The sequence below is a fragment of the Bos grunniens genome, chromosome 12 (genome assembly GCF_055505025.1).
Source record: "Bos grunniens cultivar Pamir isolate PY7600 chromosome 12, Bosgru_T2T1.0, whole genome shotgun sequence".
Lineage (NCBI taxonomy): Eukaryota > Metazoa > Chordata > Mammalia > Artiodactyla > Bovidae > Bos > Bos grunniens.
Genome location: NC_141176.1, coordinates 92,625,760 through 92,643,731, shown reverse-complemented (window position 1 = coordinate 92,643,731; position 17,972 = coordinate 92,625,760). Strand labels below are relative to the sequence as shown.

The window sequence follows — 17,972 nt, the reverse complement described above, 5'->3', positions numbered from 1 at the left end:
TTTCTGCCTGCATTTAACTTGGTTAAAAAAGCATTTGAGTCTGGGACCTGGGCATCTGCACTCTGACTGCCCCGCACGAGGGTCAGCACGTGTCCAGGCTCCAGCGCCCAGCACAGCCGTAAACAGAGGCCTCCCCACGGAGCCAGCAGCAGCTCAGGGGCTTCCAAGCCATTCCAGGCAACTGCGGACTGAGGTTGGCGTGCTCGCCCCTAGAGATTCTGCAGCAAAACCCAGTCAGCTAAACTCCCTCCCCTCCCCCAGGTTATTAAATCTGCCCTCAGGCAGGAAAGCAAGCACATCAAGATGACTTGTCCCAAACAGGCAGACAATGGGAGGAATCTAACTTAATAGCCAGGACACAGGGGTTAAATTACACATCAGGCAGTTGCTTCCAAAGGCGTGTTCCAACACTGAACATTGCAGCACAGCCCTGCTCCGCAGGCGGGGCTGGCCAGCCTCGGGGTCACCAACTTCAAGCACCCAAGGCCTCGGGCGGTTCAGGTGGCCCACTTCAGCGTCCTGGGTGCAGACTCCCGGGTCCGAAGCACAGGAGGCCCCAGGGTGTCATGAGAAGCAGCCTTAGGAAGGCAGCTCCGAGGCAGGTGGCATTTAAAGCTTTTAAAGCCAAAGCTTTTAGAGCAGCAGCGGCCAACACTGACGTCCACGGCACAAGCCATTTGGTGGTCAAAAAAACCAAGAGCAGACCCACACACATGCAGATAAGTGGTGAATTTCTTACAAGTTTCAAAGCATTCTAATACAGCCATGCTTGAGGCTCTCCAGGGACCAGCGTTTATTTTTTCCTTATACAGAAAAATCTTAATGTAACCGTTTGTTTCAAAAACAGATCTACTCTCATTAAGGAAGTTTTGCCCATCTTAAAATTAAAAGGTAAGTAATACCCCAGAAAGCAAAAATTGTGAGACAGAAATAAGCAGAAACCTGGTCAAGCAGGTATCCAGGCTAAAGTACTGAAACCAAAGTCCAGGGACACAATGACGCGAGCGGCACAGTCAGACCTCCCGGCGGTGAGGCGTGGAGAGGAAGGGCCGCGTCATTCTGCAAGTAGACGTCATGGCAGGCTTTTCACTGGCCTGCAGTCTTCAGCACCCTTGTGTCCAGATGTCCTGAGTCCCCTCTGAGCCCACACACTGCTCCAGAGCAGGACGCCCACACTGACCAGCAGGTGACCCAGGGAGGTACTTGCCCTCTCCTGGCCAGTCACCAGGGACAGAGCTTTGCTAACAGCTATCAGTGACATGGACATCATCAGATGGTCAACACTGAAATCAGATTGATTATATTCTTTGCAGCCAAAGATGGAGAAGCTCTATATAGTCAGCAAAAACAAGACCAGGAGCTGACTGTGGCTCAGACCATGAACTCCTTATTGCCAAATTCAGACTTAAATTGAAGAAGGTAGGGAAAACCACTAGACCATTCAGGTATGACCTAAATCAAATCCCTTATGATTATACAGTGGAAGTGAGAAATAGATTTAAGGGCCTAGATCTGATAGATAGAGTGCCTGATGAACTATGGAATGAGGTTCGTGACACTGTACAGGAGACAGGGATCAAGACCATCCCAGTGGAAAAGAAATGCAAAAAAGCGAAATGGCTGTCTGGGGAGGCCTTACAAATAGCTGTGAAAAGAAGAGAAGCGAAAAGCAAAAGAGAAAAGGAAAGATATAAGGATCTGAATGCAGAGTTCCAACGAATAGCAAGAAGAGATAAGAAAGCCTTCTTCAGCGATCAATGCAAAGAAATAGAGAAAAACAACAGAATGGGAAAGACTAGAGATCTCTTCAAGAAAATCAGAGATACCAAAGGAACATTTGATGCAAAGATGGGCTTGATAAAGGACACAAATGGTATGGACCTAACAGAAGCAGAAGATATTAAGAAGAGATGGCAAGAATACACAGAAGAACTGTACAAAAAAGATCTTCATGGCCTAGATAATCACGATGGTGTGATCACTGACCTAGAGCCAGACATCCTGGAATGTGAAGTCAAGTGGGCCTTAGAAAGCATCACTACGAACAAAGCTAGTGGAGGTGACGGAATTCCAGTTGAGCTATTCCAAATCCTGAAAGATGATGCTGTGAAAGTGCTGCACTCAATATACCAGCAAATTTGGAAAACTCAGCAGTGGCCACAGGACTGGAAAAGGTGTTTTAATTCCAATCCCAAAGAAAGGCAATGCCAAAGAATGCTCAAACTACCGCACAATTGCACTCATCTCACACGCTAGTAAAGTAATGCTCAAAATTCTCCAAGCCAGGCTTCAGCAATATGTGAACCGTGAACTTCCTGATGTTCAAGCTGGTTTTAGAAAAGGCAGAAGAACCAGAGATCAAATTGCCAACATCCGCTGCATCATGGAAAAAGCAAGAGAGGTCCAGAAAAACATCTATTTCTGCTTTATTGACTATGCCAAAGCTTTTGACTGTGTGGATCACAATAAACTGTGGAAAATTCTTAAAGAGATGGGAATACCAGACCACCTGATCTGCCTCTTGAGAAATTTGTATGCAGGTCAGGAAGCAACAGTTAGAACTGGACATGGAACAACAGACTGATTTCAAATAGGAAAAGGAGTACGTCAAGGCTGTATATCGTCACCCTGTTTATTTAACTTATATGCAGAGTACATCATGAGAAACACTGGGCTGGAAGAAGCACAAGCTGGAATCAAGATTGCCGGGAGAAATATCAATCACCTCAGATATGCAGATGACACCACCCTTATGGCAGAAAGTGAAGAAGAACTAACCAGCCTCTTGATGAAAGTGAAAGTGGTGAGTGAAAAAGTTGGCTTAAAGCTCAACATTCAGAAAATGAAGATCATGGCATCTGGTCCCATCACTTCATAGGAAATAGATGGGGAAACAGTGGAAACAGTGTCAGAGTTTATTTTTGGGGGCTCCAAAATCACTACAGATGGTGACTGCAGCCATGAAATTAAAAGACGCTTACTCCTTGGAAGGAAAGTTATGACCAACCTAGATAGCATATTCAAAAGCAGAGATGTTACTTTGCCAACAAAGGTTCGTCTAGTCAAGGCTACGGTTTTTCCTGTGGTCATGTATGGATGTGAGAGTTGGACTGTGAAGAAGGCTCAGCGCCGAAGAATTGATGCTTTTGAACTGTGGTGTTGGAGAAGACTCTTGAGAGTCCCTTGGACTGCAAGGAGATCCAACCAGTCCATTCTGAAGGAGATCAGCCCTGGGATTTCTTTGGAGGGAATGATGCTGAAGCTGAAACTCCAGCACTTTGGCCACCTCATGCGGAGAGTTGACTCATTGGAAAAGACTCTGATGCTGGGAGGGATTGGGGGCAGGAGGAGAAGGGGACGACAGAGTATGAGATGGCTGGATGGCATCACGGACTCGATGGACGTGAGTCTGAGTGAACTCCGGGAGTTGGTGATGGACAGGGAGGCCTGGCGTGCTGAGATTCATGGGGTCGCAAAGCGTCGGACACGACTGAGCGCCTGATCCGATCCGGTCTCATCTGATGAGTGACTCGGGCGCTGAGCACCCTCGCAGCGCCGGGCACCACCCTCTGCCCGGCCTGTGTCAGCGCAGTTAATCCTCGTGCCAATCCTCTGGATCGGGGACTCATTCTTACATGAGGAAACTGAGGCAGAGAAAGGCAAACCACCAGGCAGGCCAGGTCCAACCCAGGTGGGCGCCCGGAGACTCTGAAACTGGACGTCTCCCCTCACATCTCTTCTAAGGAGGTAACACTAGCTTTGCATCCACTTTGTTAACACTTTTTTAAAAAGCTCACGGCACAGAAGCACTTTGCCATTTCTGAGTTCAGCACATCTCTATGTGGCTTATATGCATCCAGGCTCACAACCAGTGATGCCAGCTTTGGAAATACCTGGCCTAACCTGGAACAGAATTATCTCCTTCACTCGCCTACTCTACCTCTCTGGAAGTAACCCAGAATAAAATAACCTAGCAACGGTTTCCAAGGACTCCTTTATCTTTGGCAACCCTCAGGCATCATCATGAAAAGGTTTCTGTCCTAGAAATTCTGACTCTGTGACCACAAGACTGGAACAGGATATGACTTTATTTGCACTTATAGAATAAGTCACATACAGAAATCACAAAGAAATATGAATATTCCATCCCAGTCTTTTTTCCCCTCCAGTATAAGGAAATATAATTAATTCCTACATATTGAAACATAATCCAATCATAAGCTAACAGACTGGCTGTTTCTGGAAAAAGCCAAATTAGTTTAATAACATAGACATGAGCTTAATATCATAAAAATGAATGGCTTTCTATGTGAATATGGTGAAGTAGTCAAATGATCAGATGTTTAAAAAAAGACGTGGAAGGAGAAACACAGAAATAGTAATAGTGCCCGTAACCGGGTCCCAGAGACGCCACCAAATACCGCACAGGCCGCGAGAGTCCACCGAATAGCATTCACCGGTTAGGCTTGCGGGGACACTGGATTTCTTAAGTCTAATATCACAGCAAGGGGCTTTCCTGGTGGCTCAGTGATGAAGAATCCGCCTGCAATGCAGGAGATGCAGGTTCGATCCCTGGGTGGGGAAGATCCCCTGGAGGAGGGCATGGCAACCCATTCCAGTATTCTTGCCTGGAGAATCCCAGGGACAGAGGAGCCTGGTGGGCTGCAGTTCATGGGGTCCCAAAGGGTCGGACACGACTGAGTGACACACACACACACATCACATCACAGCAAGGGGGAAATAAGCATGTAAAGGACACCAACATTTATACAGGTTGATGTGACACGAGAGAGCTGAAGACCTGAAGGACATAAAAGCACAAACATTGGAACTGTGTCCCGCCAGCTGGGAGGATGAAGGGGTCAGCAACAGGCAGGGAGGGAAGATGTATCAGGCAGAGGGCCCATGGGAGGAGGAGGAGGGGGACCGGGAGGCCTCCCGCCCTCCCTCTCTCCTGGGTAGACTGTGTCAGTGCTCCCGGGTCGGCGCTCCTCTCCATCACAAGTCTTAGAATCCGAGAACAGAAACTGACTGGGAGGTCAGCGAGCACACCCCGGGTCAGCAGGGCCTCCACGCTCCCCGCGACTGCACTGATTCGCGGCGGCGTCCACGGACGGTTTCTCTAACAGCTCTGCTGACCTGTCACGGGCACCAGCTTCTCCAGAACTCACTACTGTAGACAGGAAGGTGGCCGGGGTGCGCACTCACGTTGTCATCTGGACTCAAGAACCCCTAAGGGGACAGCGGGGCCTTTCCCACGGGAAGCCCGCCGGGCCTCTTACCAGAACCCCAGAGAAGTTCACCCCACTCAACTGGAAGGCTCACTGCCCTTCCCCAGGGGAGCTCCCCGACCCTCGAGGCCTCTTTGGTGAGTAGGCTCCGGGGAAGCACTCTTTCAACGTTCACCTTGGGTGAACAAGAAGCTCGTAAACGTGAACACTGACTAAGGGAATTCCCAGGCCAGAAGAGCTCCCACAGCCGTGCCCCCTTCTAGCGGAAACCTCGGTGCGCGCCACTTGGGCAACCTGTGACCGACCACGTGCGCGCGGGGCCGGGGGCGGGGCTGTCGGAGACCAGGCCGCTTCCTTCGGCCGGGCGCACCCCCGCCGCCCCGGGCTCCCCTCGGCTGACGCGAAACCAAACCAGCCTCCCCTCTGCCACCTCTGGTGGCGGCCACAGCCAGCGAGGACTCCGGGAAGCCCCACGGCTGGCCTCGGATCCGACTGGTAACTCTCGGAGAAAAGCTCCCAAACTTCACTTCCGAAGCCCCATGTGCTGTTACGAAACTAAGGGGCAAGGCCGCTGTCTTTTTCCGTGGGGCGGCCTCTTCCTCTGTCCGACTCCCGACTCCCGGGGCGGACCCGGCACGTGAGGCCGGGCGCGAGCATCCCACTTGAGCCCGGCCCGGCGCCCACCTAAGCTGCCGCGGCCCCAGCGGCCGCCGGGCTCCCGGGAGGCGCGCTGGCGGGTGGGCGCCCGTGCCGTCGGGGCCCGAGGTGCCAGCCCCACAGGGCCCCCTCCCCCGCGTCCTGCAGTCCCCCGGGGCCCGGTCGGCCACCCAGTCCTTCAGCGCCCCCCGGCCAGCGGCCGCGGCCCCGTCCTGTACAGCCCGTGTCCCGGCCCCGGCTCCGCGCGGGTCGCACTCACGTATCTGTTCACGAGCGTCCGCACCAGGCTGCAGCGGTCCATGGCTCCTCCGGCCGCGCCCGCCCGATCAGCGCCCCCAAGTCCGGCCACGCGCGCCCATGGGCCCGGGCCCGAGTGTGGCCGCGCGCCCCGCCCGGGTCACGGCCTGGGAGCGCCGGGCGGTGCGGGGGGCGGCCGCGGCCCCTCCGCGCTCATGCCCGGCCCGGCCCGCGGCGGCCGGCGCGGGGGTGGCGGCTCAGCAAGGTGGCCGCCTGGCGGCCGGAGCCCGCGCGCCGGGGCTGGGGCGGTGGGGAGGACGGCTGGGAGCGCCGATCGCGCCGCCGCTCTGCTGCTCCGCGCGCCTCCTCTCCGCCGCCGCGCTCGCTCCGCTCTGCTCTGCCCTCCTCCCTGCTCTGCCCTCCTCCCGGCCTCGGCCCGCCGCCCCTCTCAGCCCGGCCTCCGGCGGCCCGGTCCCGGCGCGCACGTCACGGGCGCGTGTGAGCATGCGCCCCGCGGCCCGCGCCCCCGCCCCGCTCCCGCGCCCTCACCCCGGCCCTGCCCCCTCCCGGCCCGCCCCCCGGAGCCGGTCAGCCGAGAGGACCCCGGGGCGGAGGGCGGGGACCCGCGGGCGGGGGCCGGCTCCTGTTGCTTCCGCTCCCCGCAGCGGGGGCCTGGGTGGTGGGGACTGTGCGCCCGGAGCTGGGTCTGGCCGGAAGAGTCAATCTCCCCCCAAGGCCGGAGGGCGGGTGTGAGATCGGGGCAGTCGAGGAAGGGGCTTGGGGCGGGAATGAGGGGTCGGGTCGGGCAGAAGACTAGCTAAACCGGGCCTTTGTCTCCGGGGTGCTCGCTGTTCCCCTGCGTGGCCCCTCCTGCCTGGCAGGTGAGGCGGGGCCAGCCCGTGGGGCTCCCCAGACTGTCGCAGCTCCTCAGCGTTGGAGCGAAGGTGAGCGCAGGTTCTCCCACCTGGATTCTTTCTGAAACCCCACAGGTTCCCTGACCCAGGGCCCCTAACCCCAGGATTTCAGCGTTGAGATAGTCACGGGCTCCTGCAATCCTGCGGGGGTGAGGGGTTGGGATCTGCCTTGAACCTGTCTCACCAGCCTGGCCTGTCTTGCCTCCAGTCCATCTGGTCCACCTCCTGCCTCTGCCCGCGGCTGCGCCAGGTGGTCACCAGGAGGCCCAGCCCAGAGCTCGGGGCATCCAGGCGCCGCAGGCATGCCCTCCCAGGCTGTCCCTGTAGCAGAGGAGAACCTTTCTGTGGCTCAGACACCTCAATTTCAACCCCAGGGAGTGTCTCTGTTTTCCCAACGTTTTCTCTTCTCAGCCACAGTCAGCCAGCCCTGGACTGGTGAATACAGTTCCGTTCTTACTGCCATGGGCCGCCACTTGTGAAACCAGAGTGGCCTGACTACGCCTTTGGTAGCTGGTCAGGAGTGGGGCTCCCACCTCTGGAGGAAGGTAACTGAGTGTCCCCCTGGCTGGTGTGGAAGAGAAGCTGCCAGACATGGAATTAGATAGAGAAGCCTACAAGAGCGAGAGAGACTAGTGGTCGTGGTTAAACAACCTGGATTCTGAACTGCTTTTCTTCAGTAAAATTCTCCAGTTTCTGGTCAACTGACTCACTGATTCTCCACTTTCCAACCAAATCCACTCTCTGCTGCTCTGTGTCCAGGAGGCCCATGGCCATCATTATCAGCGGATCTTCACCAGCTGGGCAGCAGCTGCAGGCTGAGCCCAAACAGAGAGGCTGGGCCTTTCCCTCCTCTGCCCACCAGCCGGGCACCAGCTGCAGGCTGAGCCCAAGCAGAGAGGCTGGGCCTTTCCCTCCTCTGCCCACCAGCCGGGCACCAGCTGCAGGCTGAGCCCAAGCAGAGAGGCTGGGCCTTTCCCTCCTCTGCCCACCAGCCGGGCACCAGCTGCAGGCTGAGCCCAAGCAGAGAGGCTGGGCCTTCCCCTCCTCTGCCCACGGGGCCCACCCTGGCCTGGCAGTGCCCATGTCCTTTGGTGACCACAGGGCTTGTCCAGCTTCCTTTTCTGTTGGATCAACTCACATTGGGCTCCAGGAACCATGCCTCCGACAGCCAGGCAGTGGTGTCAGCAAGTCCCTGGGGAGCAGCACCCCTGGCGGGTCGCGGAACTGTGACTACCCTGCAGCAGGTGGTCCTGTCGCCATGCTCTTCCCAGTCTCCTCCTGCCTCCTGCCAGGACCCCGGCTGCTGGAGTCAGATTTTGATTGGCCTACCACCTTGCAAACGGTGACATCTGTGGGGGCAGGGGGGAGTAGAAAGACAGGTAGAGATCATACAAGGCGCCGGATAAAGGCTGGGTGTCTCTCAGGAATGCCTGTGTTATTCAGTGGTCAGTGTTAATTTCATATGGGAGTAGACAGTGTGGTAGCCGCAAGCTTGCCTTCTTTGTCATTGCTGGCAGAAACCCACCATGGTCCAGGTAGCCACCACCCTCTATATGGCTGGGGTAAGCAGCTCGGCGTAAGCCAATGTCGGTAACTCCATGCCTCTTCCTGCAATTGGTTTAAAACGAGTTTAAGCCAATGGATCCTGGTGCTGGGAAGTCTCCTCACATAAAGGAGGCTCATAAAGAGGACATGCTCCTCGTTTCTTGCTTGGAGCTGTGGGTCTGGATGTGATGTCCGACACCTTGCAGCCTTCCCACATCTGTGATGTGACAGGAACGTCGTCGCAGTGGGGATAGCAGCATGGACAGATGGGAGGAGCACGGGTCCTTGGTGACACCACGGGCCACTGCACTAACATGGACTTCATGCTCTGAGAGATAGAAAATCAATATCCTTATTGAACTGGATTTTCCATTGCAGGCGGCTGATAGAATGCCAAGTCTAAACCTATGAAACAGACCAGTTAAGACTATACTAAAGTAACAGTAAGTCCAATTTTTGCTGTGAATCGGTTATTTAATGGCAACCCACTCCAGTATTCTTGCCTGGAGAATTCCATGGACAGAGGAGCCTAGCATACCACGGTCCATGGGGTCGCAAAGAGTCAGACACGACTGAGCGACTCACACAAATCAAACCACACAAACATTGGAGCTTGCGTAACAGGGAGTTGTTATTCCTCAGGTCTGTGGCTTGGGGGAAGGTTTCTCTCTTTCTTCTGTTCTTGGTTGAGATTGTTTCTGAGCCGACTTTCCTTTTTAGCTCGCCTGGGGGGAAGGACGTTCAGATGGCTTCAGTCACAAGTCTATTGTCTTAGCAGGGTGAGTAGAGAGCTGAGAGCAAGTCGGCCTCTCTCTCTGTATTGGTGGTCAGCCTGAGCTTGCGTGCAGCTGGATCCCAAGACGGTCAGGATCCCTGGCCCCTGAAAGTCTGGGCTTGGAAATCCTGGACCATCGCCTCTGCCTTGTTCTATCCGGAGAAGTTAAGTCCAAGGCCAGCCTGGATTCAAGGGGAGTGGGCAGAGCCTTGCACATAAAAAATGAGAACTTGTGAGGGTCATCTTTGGAAACAGCCTACCTTAGACATCAAACGTTGACGGAGTATGTTGCCAGTACCACGTGGGAGGTCGCAGCGAAAAGGCTGCTGGAAACTCAAGGACCTGCGCAGCTCTCCCTTCGAGTCCAAGGGGAAGGGAAGCTCCACTCTGACTGGGCCGGCTCTGCCCAGTCCTGGCCAATCAGGCACTAGGGTGCTGACGTACCCTCCGATGATTGGCCTGGGCCTGGGCCTGGGCTAAGCGCAGACCACTGGCTAACCGGTGGCTAGCGTGCTCAGCTCGGGGTCAGCAGGGCCTTGCCCTGACCCACGCGCGGTGTGGCTTCCTCGCGGCGGCGGGTGGTGTGATGACCGAGGAGGCGGCAGAACGGCGGGGAAGGTGGATCCGCAGTGACCGCGCCCCTGCCCACCTGTCCCCCACGCCTCCCTCCAGACTTCCCGGCGCCGGCGGAAGCAGGGGCTCGGATCCCGGACTCCCACGTGAAGAAGACGTGGGAGACAGGAGGAGGGGCAAGAAAGTGGGCCTCCCCGTAGGGACGTTTGAAAACAGTGATGGTACCGGGGCCTCGGGCGACAAACCTGACGCCAGCACCGATCGGGGCAAACACGGAACAGAGCAGTGAGCTTTCCACGTTGCGTTCTCGGGCGGGGCAGGAGCCGTCGTGCACGCGGGGCGTGGCGTCCAGTGAGCAGCCTTGCCTACCAGGCGCTGGGTCCCTGTCCCCCCCCCACCCCCACCCCGCCGCCTGCGACTATTTCGATGTCCTCCTCCCACCGATCCGTCCTAGAATTCTGTGGTGGAGAAACCCTTTCTCACACCTCCCACAGGCTCCCACACACCCCTCCCCAGTCCTTTTGTCTGGAATCTTCTACCCCACCCCTGTCTGTCCCACCAAGCCCTACTCACCCTTGCAGCCCACTAGGCTGTCTCCTCCCTGCACCCTCCTAGCAGCGGCAGTGAGTCCCCCCCTTGACTTCCTACCGGAACCACTTAGTTAACTTACTAACCTGTTCAAAGGGGCATTTCTAAGCCCTAGCCAGGGCCTAACCCAGGGAGTTTTTATGTATTTATTTATGGCCATGCCACACCTCTTGTAAGATCTTAGTTCCCTAACCAGGGATTGAGCCCCGGGCCCAACCACTGGACCGCCGGGGAATTCCCATCCAGGGAGTTTATAAACATATCTGCCCCTCAGGACCCCTCCTCCAGCCCAGGTAGCATGGGACCAGCCCATGGAGCACGGGATCCAGGCAGGTGTTTCTCAAAAGCTCTCAGGCGCAGCAGATGTGAGACCTGCTGGTCTAGATGTCTGTGCCTGCTGGAGCGGACAGGTGCGCAGGACTCCACCCTGCACAGCACGGTCCCTTGTAGAAGAAGCTGCTCAATAAACGGTGAGCTCGCCAAACACAGCCACGCTGCAGATTCAGCCTCTGGGCATTCATACAGCACAACAAAGGGCGGGCTCCCAGTCTGTCCAAGCACATGTGGAGGAAACAAGCAGGCCAGTCACTGGACAGATGCTCCCAACCTTGCGAGGTGAGCTGGAGGTCACCCCACCTATGAGGCTCCTCATGGGTGGTCCCCCCACGTGGGCAGAGCCATGTCTGGTTTAGTGATTCGTTACACAGGTATCCAGAAGTGGAAAGTTAAATTTCATTATCACTCTTAACCCAAAATACGTGACTGGCGTGAGAACCAGTCTCAAAGAGCAGGACAGAACTGTGTGCACAGCCCTGGCGTGAGCACTCCGTGAGCGCCCCACCAGCTCCCGGATTTCAGGTCCCATGCTGGTCTGATGGCCCATCCCGGGAGACTGTGCCGTTCTGCGTCCTTGAGGTTTTTGTCCCTTCTGTCGCTCTGAGCCCTTTCCTCCCCTGGTGTCAGATGCAGGTCAGGACAGTCCCAGACTGACCACGGTCTCCAGCCCCTTCCCGTCTGTAGTAAAATGTTCGTTGCCCAAACCCAGAGGGGCCCCATCTCATGCCTTCAGGTGGGTACTCAGGCAAGGGGGTACTTGTCCCAGAATGAGCCTGGTCAGGATTAATTTTGCTTCTCAGCTACTCATTTTCCTTTAGTTAATTTTCAGCAAGAATACATGAAAAATGGCTAAGAATCCTTTTCTCTCCTTGTTTATTCTTTCCTCCCCTCACTAAAGAGATTGATTATGTTAATCCAGTTTCCTTTCAGGGAAAAAAAGCTAAGTTCTGTGATGCTGAAAATTACCAATAAAGTCATGAAAGCAATTTCTTGTTCTCATTTATTTCAACAGAAACTAAAATTTTGCTTCTCTCCAACAAGGTGAACAGAATCACGAAGGTATCTGAAGTAGGAGCTGGACAATAATTAGAAATCAGCATTAACGTGGACCATTGCGTCTTCGCCAGAGTACGTCCTGTGGACATCACAAGACGTCACATCACAGCATCCTCTCTTTAGGGACACGTTTCAGAAGATGAGGAAGCTGCTTCTCTCGTCCATCTGCTTTTGTGGACAGGCTTCGTGTGGATTGTCCCCAGGCTTCACTCCAGTGTCTGGGGGGCTCCTGGTCCCTCACCAGCCCTTGTTTTCTGGATCCCATTTCCTGATTTCTTTCTTTTATTTGGATGGTATATACTCTCCAGTAGCCTCCTGAGGAAGGGTGCATGGAAAGTAAATGTTACAAATGTTTTCTCTGACATTACAGATAAGTTGGTATATTGTTATAGGTAGAAATTAGTCTTAAAGGTATTATAGGGAAAGGAGTGGGGGTGACATGATCTTAAATCTTTAGAATGGCAACATAATATCCAAACAACTCCTTAATCAAACTGAGGCCCATAAACCGCGTTCACAACAAAACAGATGACATGGCATTTCAGAACCCCAGATACAGGAGGGTGTACGCAGAGATGTTGCTTAGAGAAGTCCTCATGGTGCCGCATAGGTGTTGGAATTTTGCAAATTCGTTGCTAAATGAACAACTAAAAAAAAATTGAGCAAACAGCCTGTGAATATTTCTTGAAATGAGTTCTTACTCGGGGAAGCTCCTTCTAACTTTTTGTTTATTTTTGGCTTTTGGCCCTGCTGTGCAGCTGACAGGATCTTAGTTCCCTGACCAGGGACTGACTGCTGGCTCTTGGCAGTGAAGGCAGAGTCCGAACCACTGGACCACCAGGGAATTCCTGTTTCTTTTCCTCTTTTCTTCTTCTTTTTTAATTCTAATTTAAAAAACTCACTGGAGATAGCAAGTATATTTAGTTTAAACCAGTAAGTTTTCTAAAAATTGCTTCTTATTTTTAAATCTAAGCTGTATATGGAGGGAGGCTTACCAATTTTGGATAAAAATAATCGTATTTTAAAATCACACTTTTACTACGGAGGCTTTTTTTTTAATTGCAATCTAACCCTTGTACAATATAATACAAGCTACAAGCACAGTGTTATACAGGCTATAGTGGTTCGCAATTCTTAAAGGCTTTGCTCCATTTATAGCTACTATAAAATACTGGCTATATCCCCATGTTGTACAATATATCCTTGTAGCTTTTTTTATACCCAATACGTTGTACCTCTTAACCCCCTCCCGCTTCCTTCTCCCCAGTGGTGACCAGCTGTTCTTTGCATCTGTGAGCCTGTTGCTGTTGTTGTTGTTATAGTCATTATTTTGTTGCATTTTTTAGATTCCAGAAATGACCCATTTCTGGGCCAGCAGAACAGGAGGTGGAAAGATGGCAGAGCTTCTGCCGGGTGACAGCTCACGGGAAGGGGAGAGTCCTGGGCTCTGAGAGACGCTGGGGCAGCGGTGTTTTCTCTGCCTGCTTGTGGAGATTAAGAAAGTGAGCCCATGTGCAGAGCTCTTCAGCCGGAACTCAAGTGCCCTGCGCACACCCTGCTGCAGTTGGAACCAGACGTGACTTCAGGCTTCGGAGATAAAAATAAATTCTCTTTGCCCCCCACCTGGTAAAATTAGAAACTTAATTAAAATGTCATCAGGTGCAGCCACAAATTCCATGTACCCGGTTTGAAATGTTATTAATAATAATGTTCGCACTTGCATTACTTGCCATCTTCAAAGCCTTTCGTAAACAGCAGTCTTTTCCAGCTCTTGGGAGAACGTTTGCTGAGCAGGAGAGGTGACCTGGTAGCAAACGAGCCTGCAGGGCGCTGGTTCTGGCAAGAATGTTACCTTATCTATCTGGCATGTGAGTCTCCACTTTCCGGAAGAGGGCCTGACAAGAGGCTTCGGGTCTGCTCTGCAGCCTGTGGGGGTGCTGAGTGCGCTTCCTGGTCACCTGTTTGGGCTCTGATTTTCCATTGTTGGGAATTCCACACAGAGGAAGAACAGAAAAAGAAAAATTTAACTCCTTGTTGTTAGCATCCTTGAGGATTTGGAAACTGCGAGGGCAGACAGGAGCCAGATGGAGCTCTCGAACTGGAGCTGCAGAAAAAACGCGTGGGACCCTCAGAGGCACTGCCTTCCTGCTCCTGTTTTCTCTAACGCCCCCCAACATGCACGCCTGGCCCTGGCCCCCTGGCAAGCTGGGTGGGGGGGGTGGACCTCGTTCAGTGTCATCAGATGGGTGTTTGGGGCTGGTGCTCTTCCTGAAATCCGCTGTGTGAGAATCACTCGCCAGTTCTGATGACCCATGCTCAGAGCACCTGGCTCTCAGGCCCAGTGGAGCACTGAGTGGCTGCTTAGGGTTCATGTTAAACCCTATTGTTTGTGGCAATACAATTATGGAATAATTTTATTTTGTGAATTTTACTATAAGGAATTTGATCCTGTTACCCAATCATTATATTAACAATTAAATATTAGCACGGGAGCAATACATTAGGACTTTGGAATAAACAGATGCACACTACCATGTCTAAACTAGATAACACGGACCTGCTATTAAACACACGCATGTGTCTGTGCGTGTGTAATATATGTGCATCTGAATCACTGTGCTATACACTGAGACTGACAGAAGATTGTAAATCAACTTTGCTTCAATAAGTTATTTTCAATTTAAAGAAACCAAGTTAATAGTGATTAGATCTGATTGCATTTTATTGCTGAAGCCTCAGCACGTCCTTGTGGTTTTCATGGCCTCTCAGCCGTCCATCTGCACACGTCCAGCAGGGTTTCTTCCTTTCGCCCACATGGCTGTTCACCCCTGGACCACTCATCTTCCTCCCGTGTGCTGGGCAAACCTCAGTGACTTCTGAGAACAGGGCTGAGGAGCCCCCTCCACTAGGCACTGGCTCCTTCCTCCAGGAAAGAATTGTAGGACTGTTAATCCATCACGACTACATTTCGGGGCAACATTTGCCATATAGTCAAAGCTGTGGTTTTTCCAGTAGTCATGTATGGATGTGAGAGTTGGACAATAAAGAAAGCTGAGCACCGAAGAATTGATGCTTTTGAATTGTGGTGTTGGAGAAGACTCTTGAGAGTCCCTTGGACAGCAAGGAGATCAAACCAGTCAATCCTAAAGGAAATCAGTCCTGAGTATTCGTTGGAAGGACTGAAGCTGAAGTTCCAATGCTTTGGCCACCTGATGTGAAGATCTGACTCATTGGAAAAGACCCTCATGCTGGGAACGATTGAGGGTGGGAGAAGAAGGGGACAACAGAGGATGAGATGGTTGGATGGTATCACCAAACGATAGACATGAGTTTGAGCAAGTTCCGGGAGATGGTAAAGGATAGGGAGGCCTGGCATGCTGCAGTCCATGGGTCACAAAGAGTCAGACGCGACTGAGTTACTGAACAACAGCAAGAGTTGGAGAGAAATTCAAAATATTTGACAAGCATTATGGGGTCAGCAGGGGCACCGGCCATAAAGACTGGATGGAGTGGACCAGGGTGTACTGACTACAGGCCCCAAATACGGAGCTTGCAGCCAGAACAGAACAAGAAAACTAGAGAACTGTAAATGATTGAACGTGACCTTAGAACATAAATGGATGCGATGCTGAAACAGGAGCTTTGAAAAAGAGAAGATTGGCTAATGTGGCCAAAGAATGGGATGGGCTGGAGTGGGGGAGAAAAGGAAGGGGTCACCCATGTCTGATGTGCAGCTTAGACGACATGAGTGGGTTACAATTCTGTTGTCTTTTCCTGTCATACAACTTATTGGGAATACAAACACTAATGCATTATTAACAAACTGTCAGACCCCAGAAAGCACAGATGGCTGGGATGTTAAGAACCACATGCATTAATCATGAAGCTTTTTTAATCTCCTGGTGCTCACTCGCGTAAGGACAGCACCCGTTTTTATTTTTTCTGGTGAACTTACTGGTGTGCTGTGAACACAGTGATAACTGCAGTGAGGATTGGAGACGGAACTCTTAAATTCAAACCAATTCAACAAAATAAATACAACAAACGATATTTTTATTTTAAGGATCTGTTAAATGTCTCAATAAACTTCTTTTTGGGCTTCCCTGGTGGCTCAGGTGGTAAAGAATCCGCCTGCAATGCAGGAGGCCTGGTTCTATCCCTGGGTCGGGAAGATCCCCCGGAGAAGGGAAAGGCTACGCACTCCAGTGTTCTGGCCTGGAGAGTTCCAGGGACTGTGTAGTCCATGGGGTCACAAAGAGTCCGACACGACTGAGTGACTTTCAGTTAACTTCTTTTTGTCAGAGACCAGTGAGAGGCATAAATAAATACAAAACTCATACAGTGATGAGAGAAAAGAATAATGATGATTCTGGCTGAACGGAATTCTACTTTCCTGACATAAAAGAAGCCTGAAGAGTGTACTGAATAAAGGTGAAAAGCAGCTGGATCATAAACAAAGAAGTAAATTTAAATGTCTAAATCTGATGTACTTTATAAGGACACCGAGAAGCTATTGAAAAGTGTAAAGTTTCCATTTTTTTCTGTAATGACATGAGATAGTGACTGACCGTGCATGCATGCTCAGTCGCTGAGTCCTGTCCGACTCTTTGTAAGCCTGTGGCCTGTAGCCCACCAGGCTCCTCGTCCACGGGATTTTCCAGGCAAGAATAGGCACCCACACGCACCTGGACGTCCTGGGCCTGCAGGCGGCTTCAGGTGGAGTCAGATACAGACCTGTGCTCAGCGAGTTTGTGATCAAGTCAGCAATCCCCTGGTGAAATGGAATTCCTATTTTAAGGCGGGACAAGAAAAGTTACGCCTGAGATCGTCTCTGTGCCCGTGCAGGCCGCCTCTCTGCGCCCATGCTGTGCGGTGTGCGCCAGCCTCGGGCACCAGCCCGAGCTCCTCAGTGGCGGGCATGCCTGCTCCGCTGCACAGCTTTTGTCTTTGTCCGGACACTCACGGCGCAGATTCGTAAAGGGGTGGCCCTCTTTCCCAGCTCTGAAGGGGGTGCTGGTGACGCTCTTTGAGTGTTTGCCTGGACTGCGTATCTGCAGTGAGCTTTGTGTGAATTATCAACGTCGTCTTGATGTATGGTCCTTTGTCTCTGTGGTGTGTGTGACGGTGCCTTTGACTTCTAACCGCTACTACGATGTTGTGTACTCGTGATAGAGACGGGCACCCGTTCCCGTCTGGGGCTTCCCTGGTGGCTCAGCGGGTAAAGTGTCTGCCTGCCGTGCGGGAGACCTGGGTTCCATCAAAGGGTTGGGAAGACCCCCTGGCGAAGGGAATGGCCACCCACGCCAGTGTTCTGGCCTGGAGAATCCCATGGACGGAGGAGCCGGGTAGGCTACAGTCTGTGGGGTCACGAAGGGTCAGACACGACTGAGCGACCTCGCTTCTCGTCTGTGAGCTCAGAGGGGAAGCAATCCTTGGGGCTTCTGCTTCCGGGTTATAATTCCCAGTTTTGCACAGATACACAGTTTCCTTTGCGCTTCTTAGTCAGTCATTCACTGAACTTTACCCAGCCCACCTGATCTTCAAGGCAAACGCACGGCGAGACCCTTGGTTAAAGGTTCTGAGGGAAAGGGATAGGGTGAGGATTACTGTCTTATTGTCAACCCAGCCTGGAAGGGGGCCCCGAGGACAGTGCTGTGAGAGCTGAGGTCCTGAAGGGTGAATTCTGCTCATTATAAGCTAATTAGGGGAAAGGAGAGGGCAGGAGTTTGGAATCACTCATGAGGTAGACAGAGAAGGCAATGGCACCTACTCCAGTACTCTTGCCTGGAAAATCCCATGGACGGAGGAGGCCGCAGTCCATGAGGTCACTAAGAGTTGGACACGACTGAGCGACTTCACTTTGACTTTTCACTTTCATGCATTGGAGAAAGAAATGGCAATCCACTCTAGTATTCTTGCCTGGAGAATCCCAGGGACGGAAGAGCCTGGTGGGCTGCTGTCTATGGGGTCGCACAGAGTCGGACACGACTGAAGCGACTTAGCAGCAGCAGCAGCAGCAGCAGCAGCATGAGGTAGAATGACTTGGAGAAAAGCAGAAAT

General features: G+C 52.6%; 1 protein-coding gene across 4 annotated transcripts in view; it reads right to left on the bottom strand.

Annotated features, from left to right (window-relative positions):
• The window catches only part of ATP11A (ATPase phospholipid transporting 11A), a 103,125-nt gene extending 95,767 nt beyond the window's left edge, over nt 1-7,358 (bottom strand). For 3 of the 4 annotated variants that reach the window (XM_086330655.1, XM_086330654.1, XM_086330657.1), the window contains exon 1: nt 7,224-7,358. In XM_086330655.1, the coding sequence (XP_086186781.1) occupies nt 7,224-7,343 (120 nt within the window). In that variant the 5' untranslated portion in view covers nt 7,344-7,358. Of the gene's footprint in view, nt 1-6,147; nt 6,594-7,223 lie in introns of those variants that run through there. The other variant, XM_086330658.1, reaches the window with a different exon arrangement.
• Between the last annotated feature and the right edge of the window lie 10,614 nt (nt 7,359-17,972).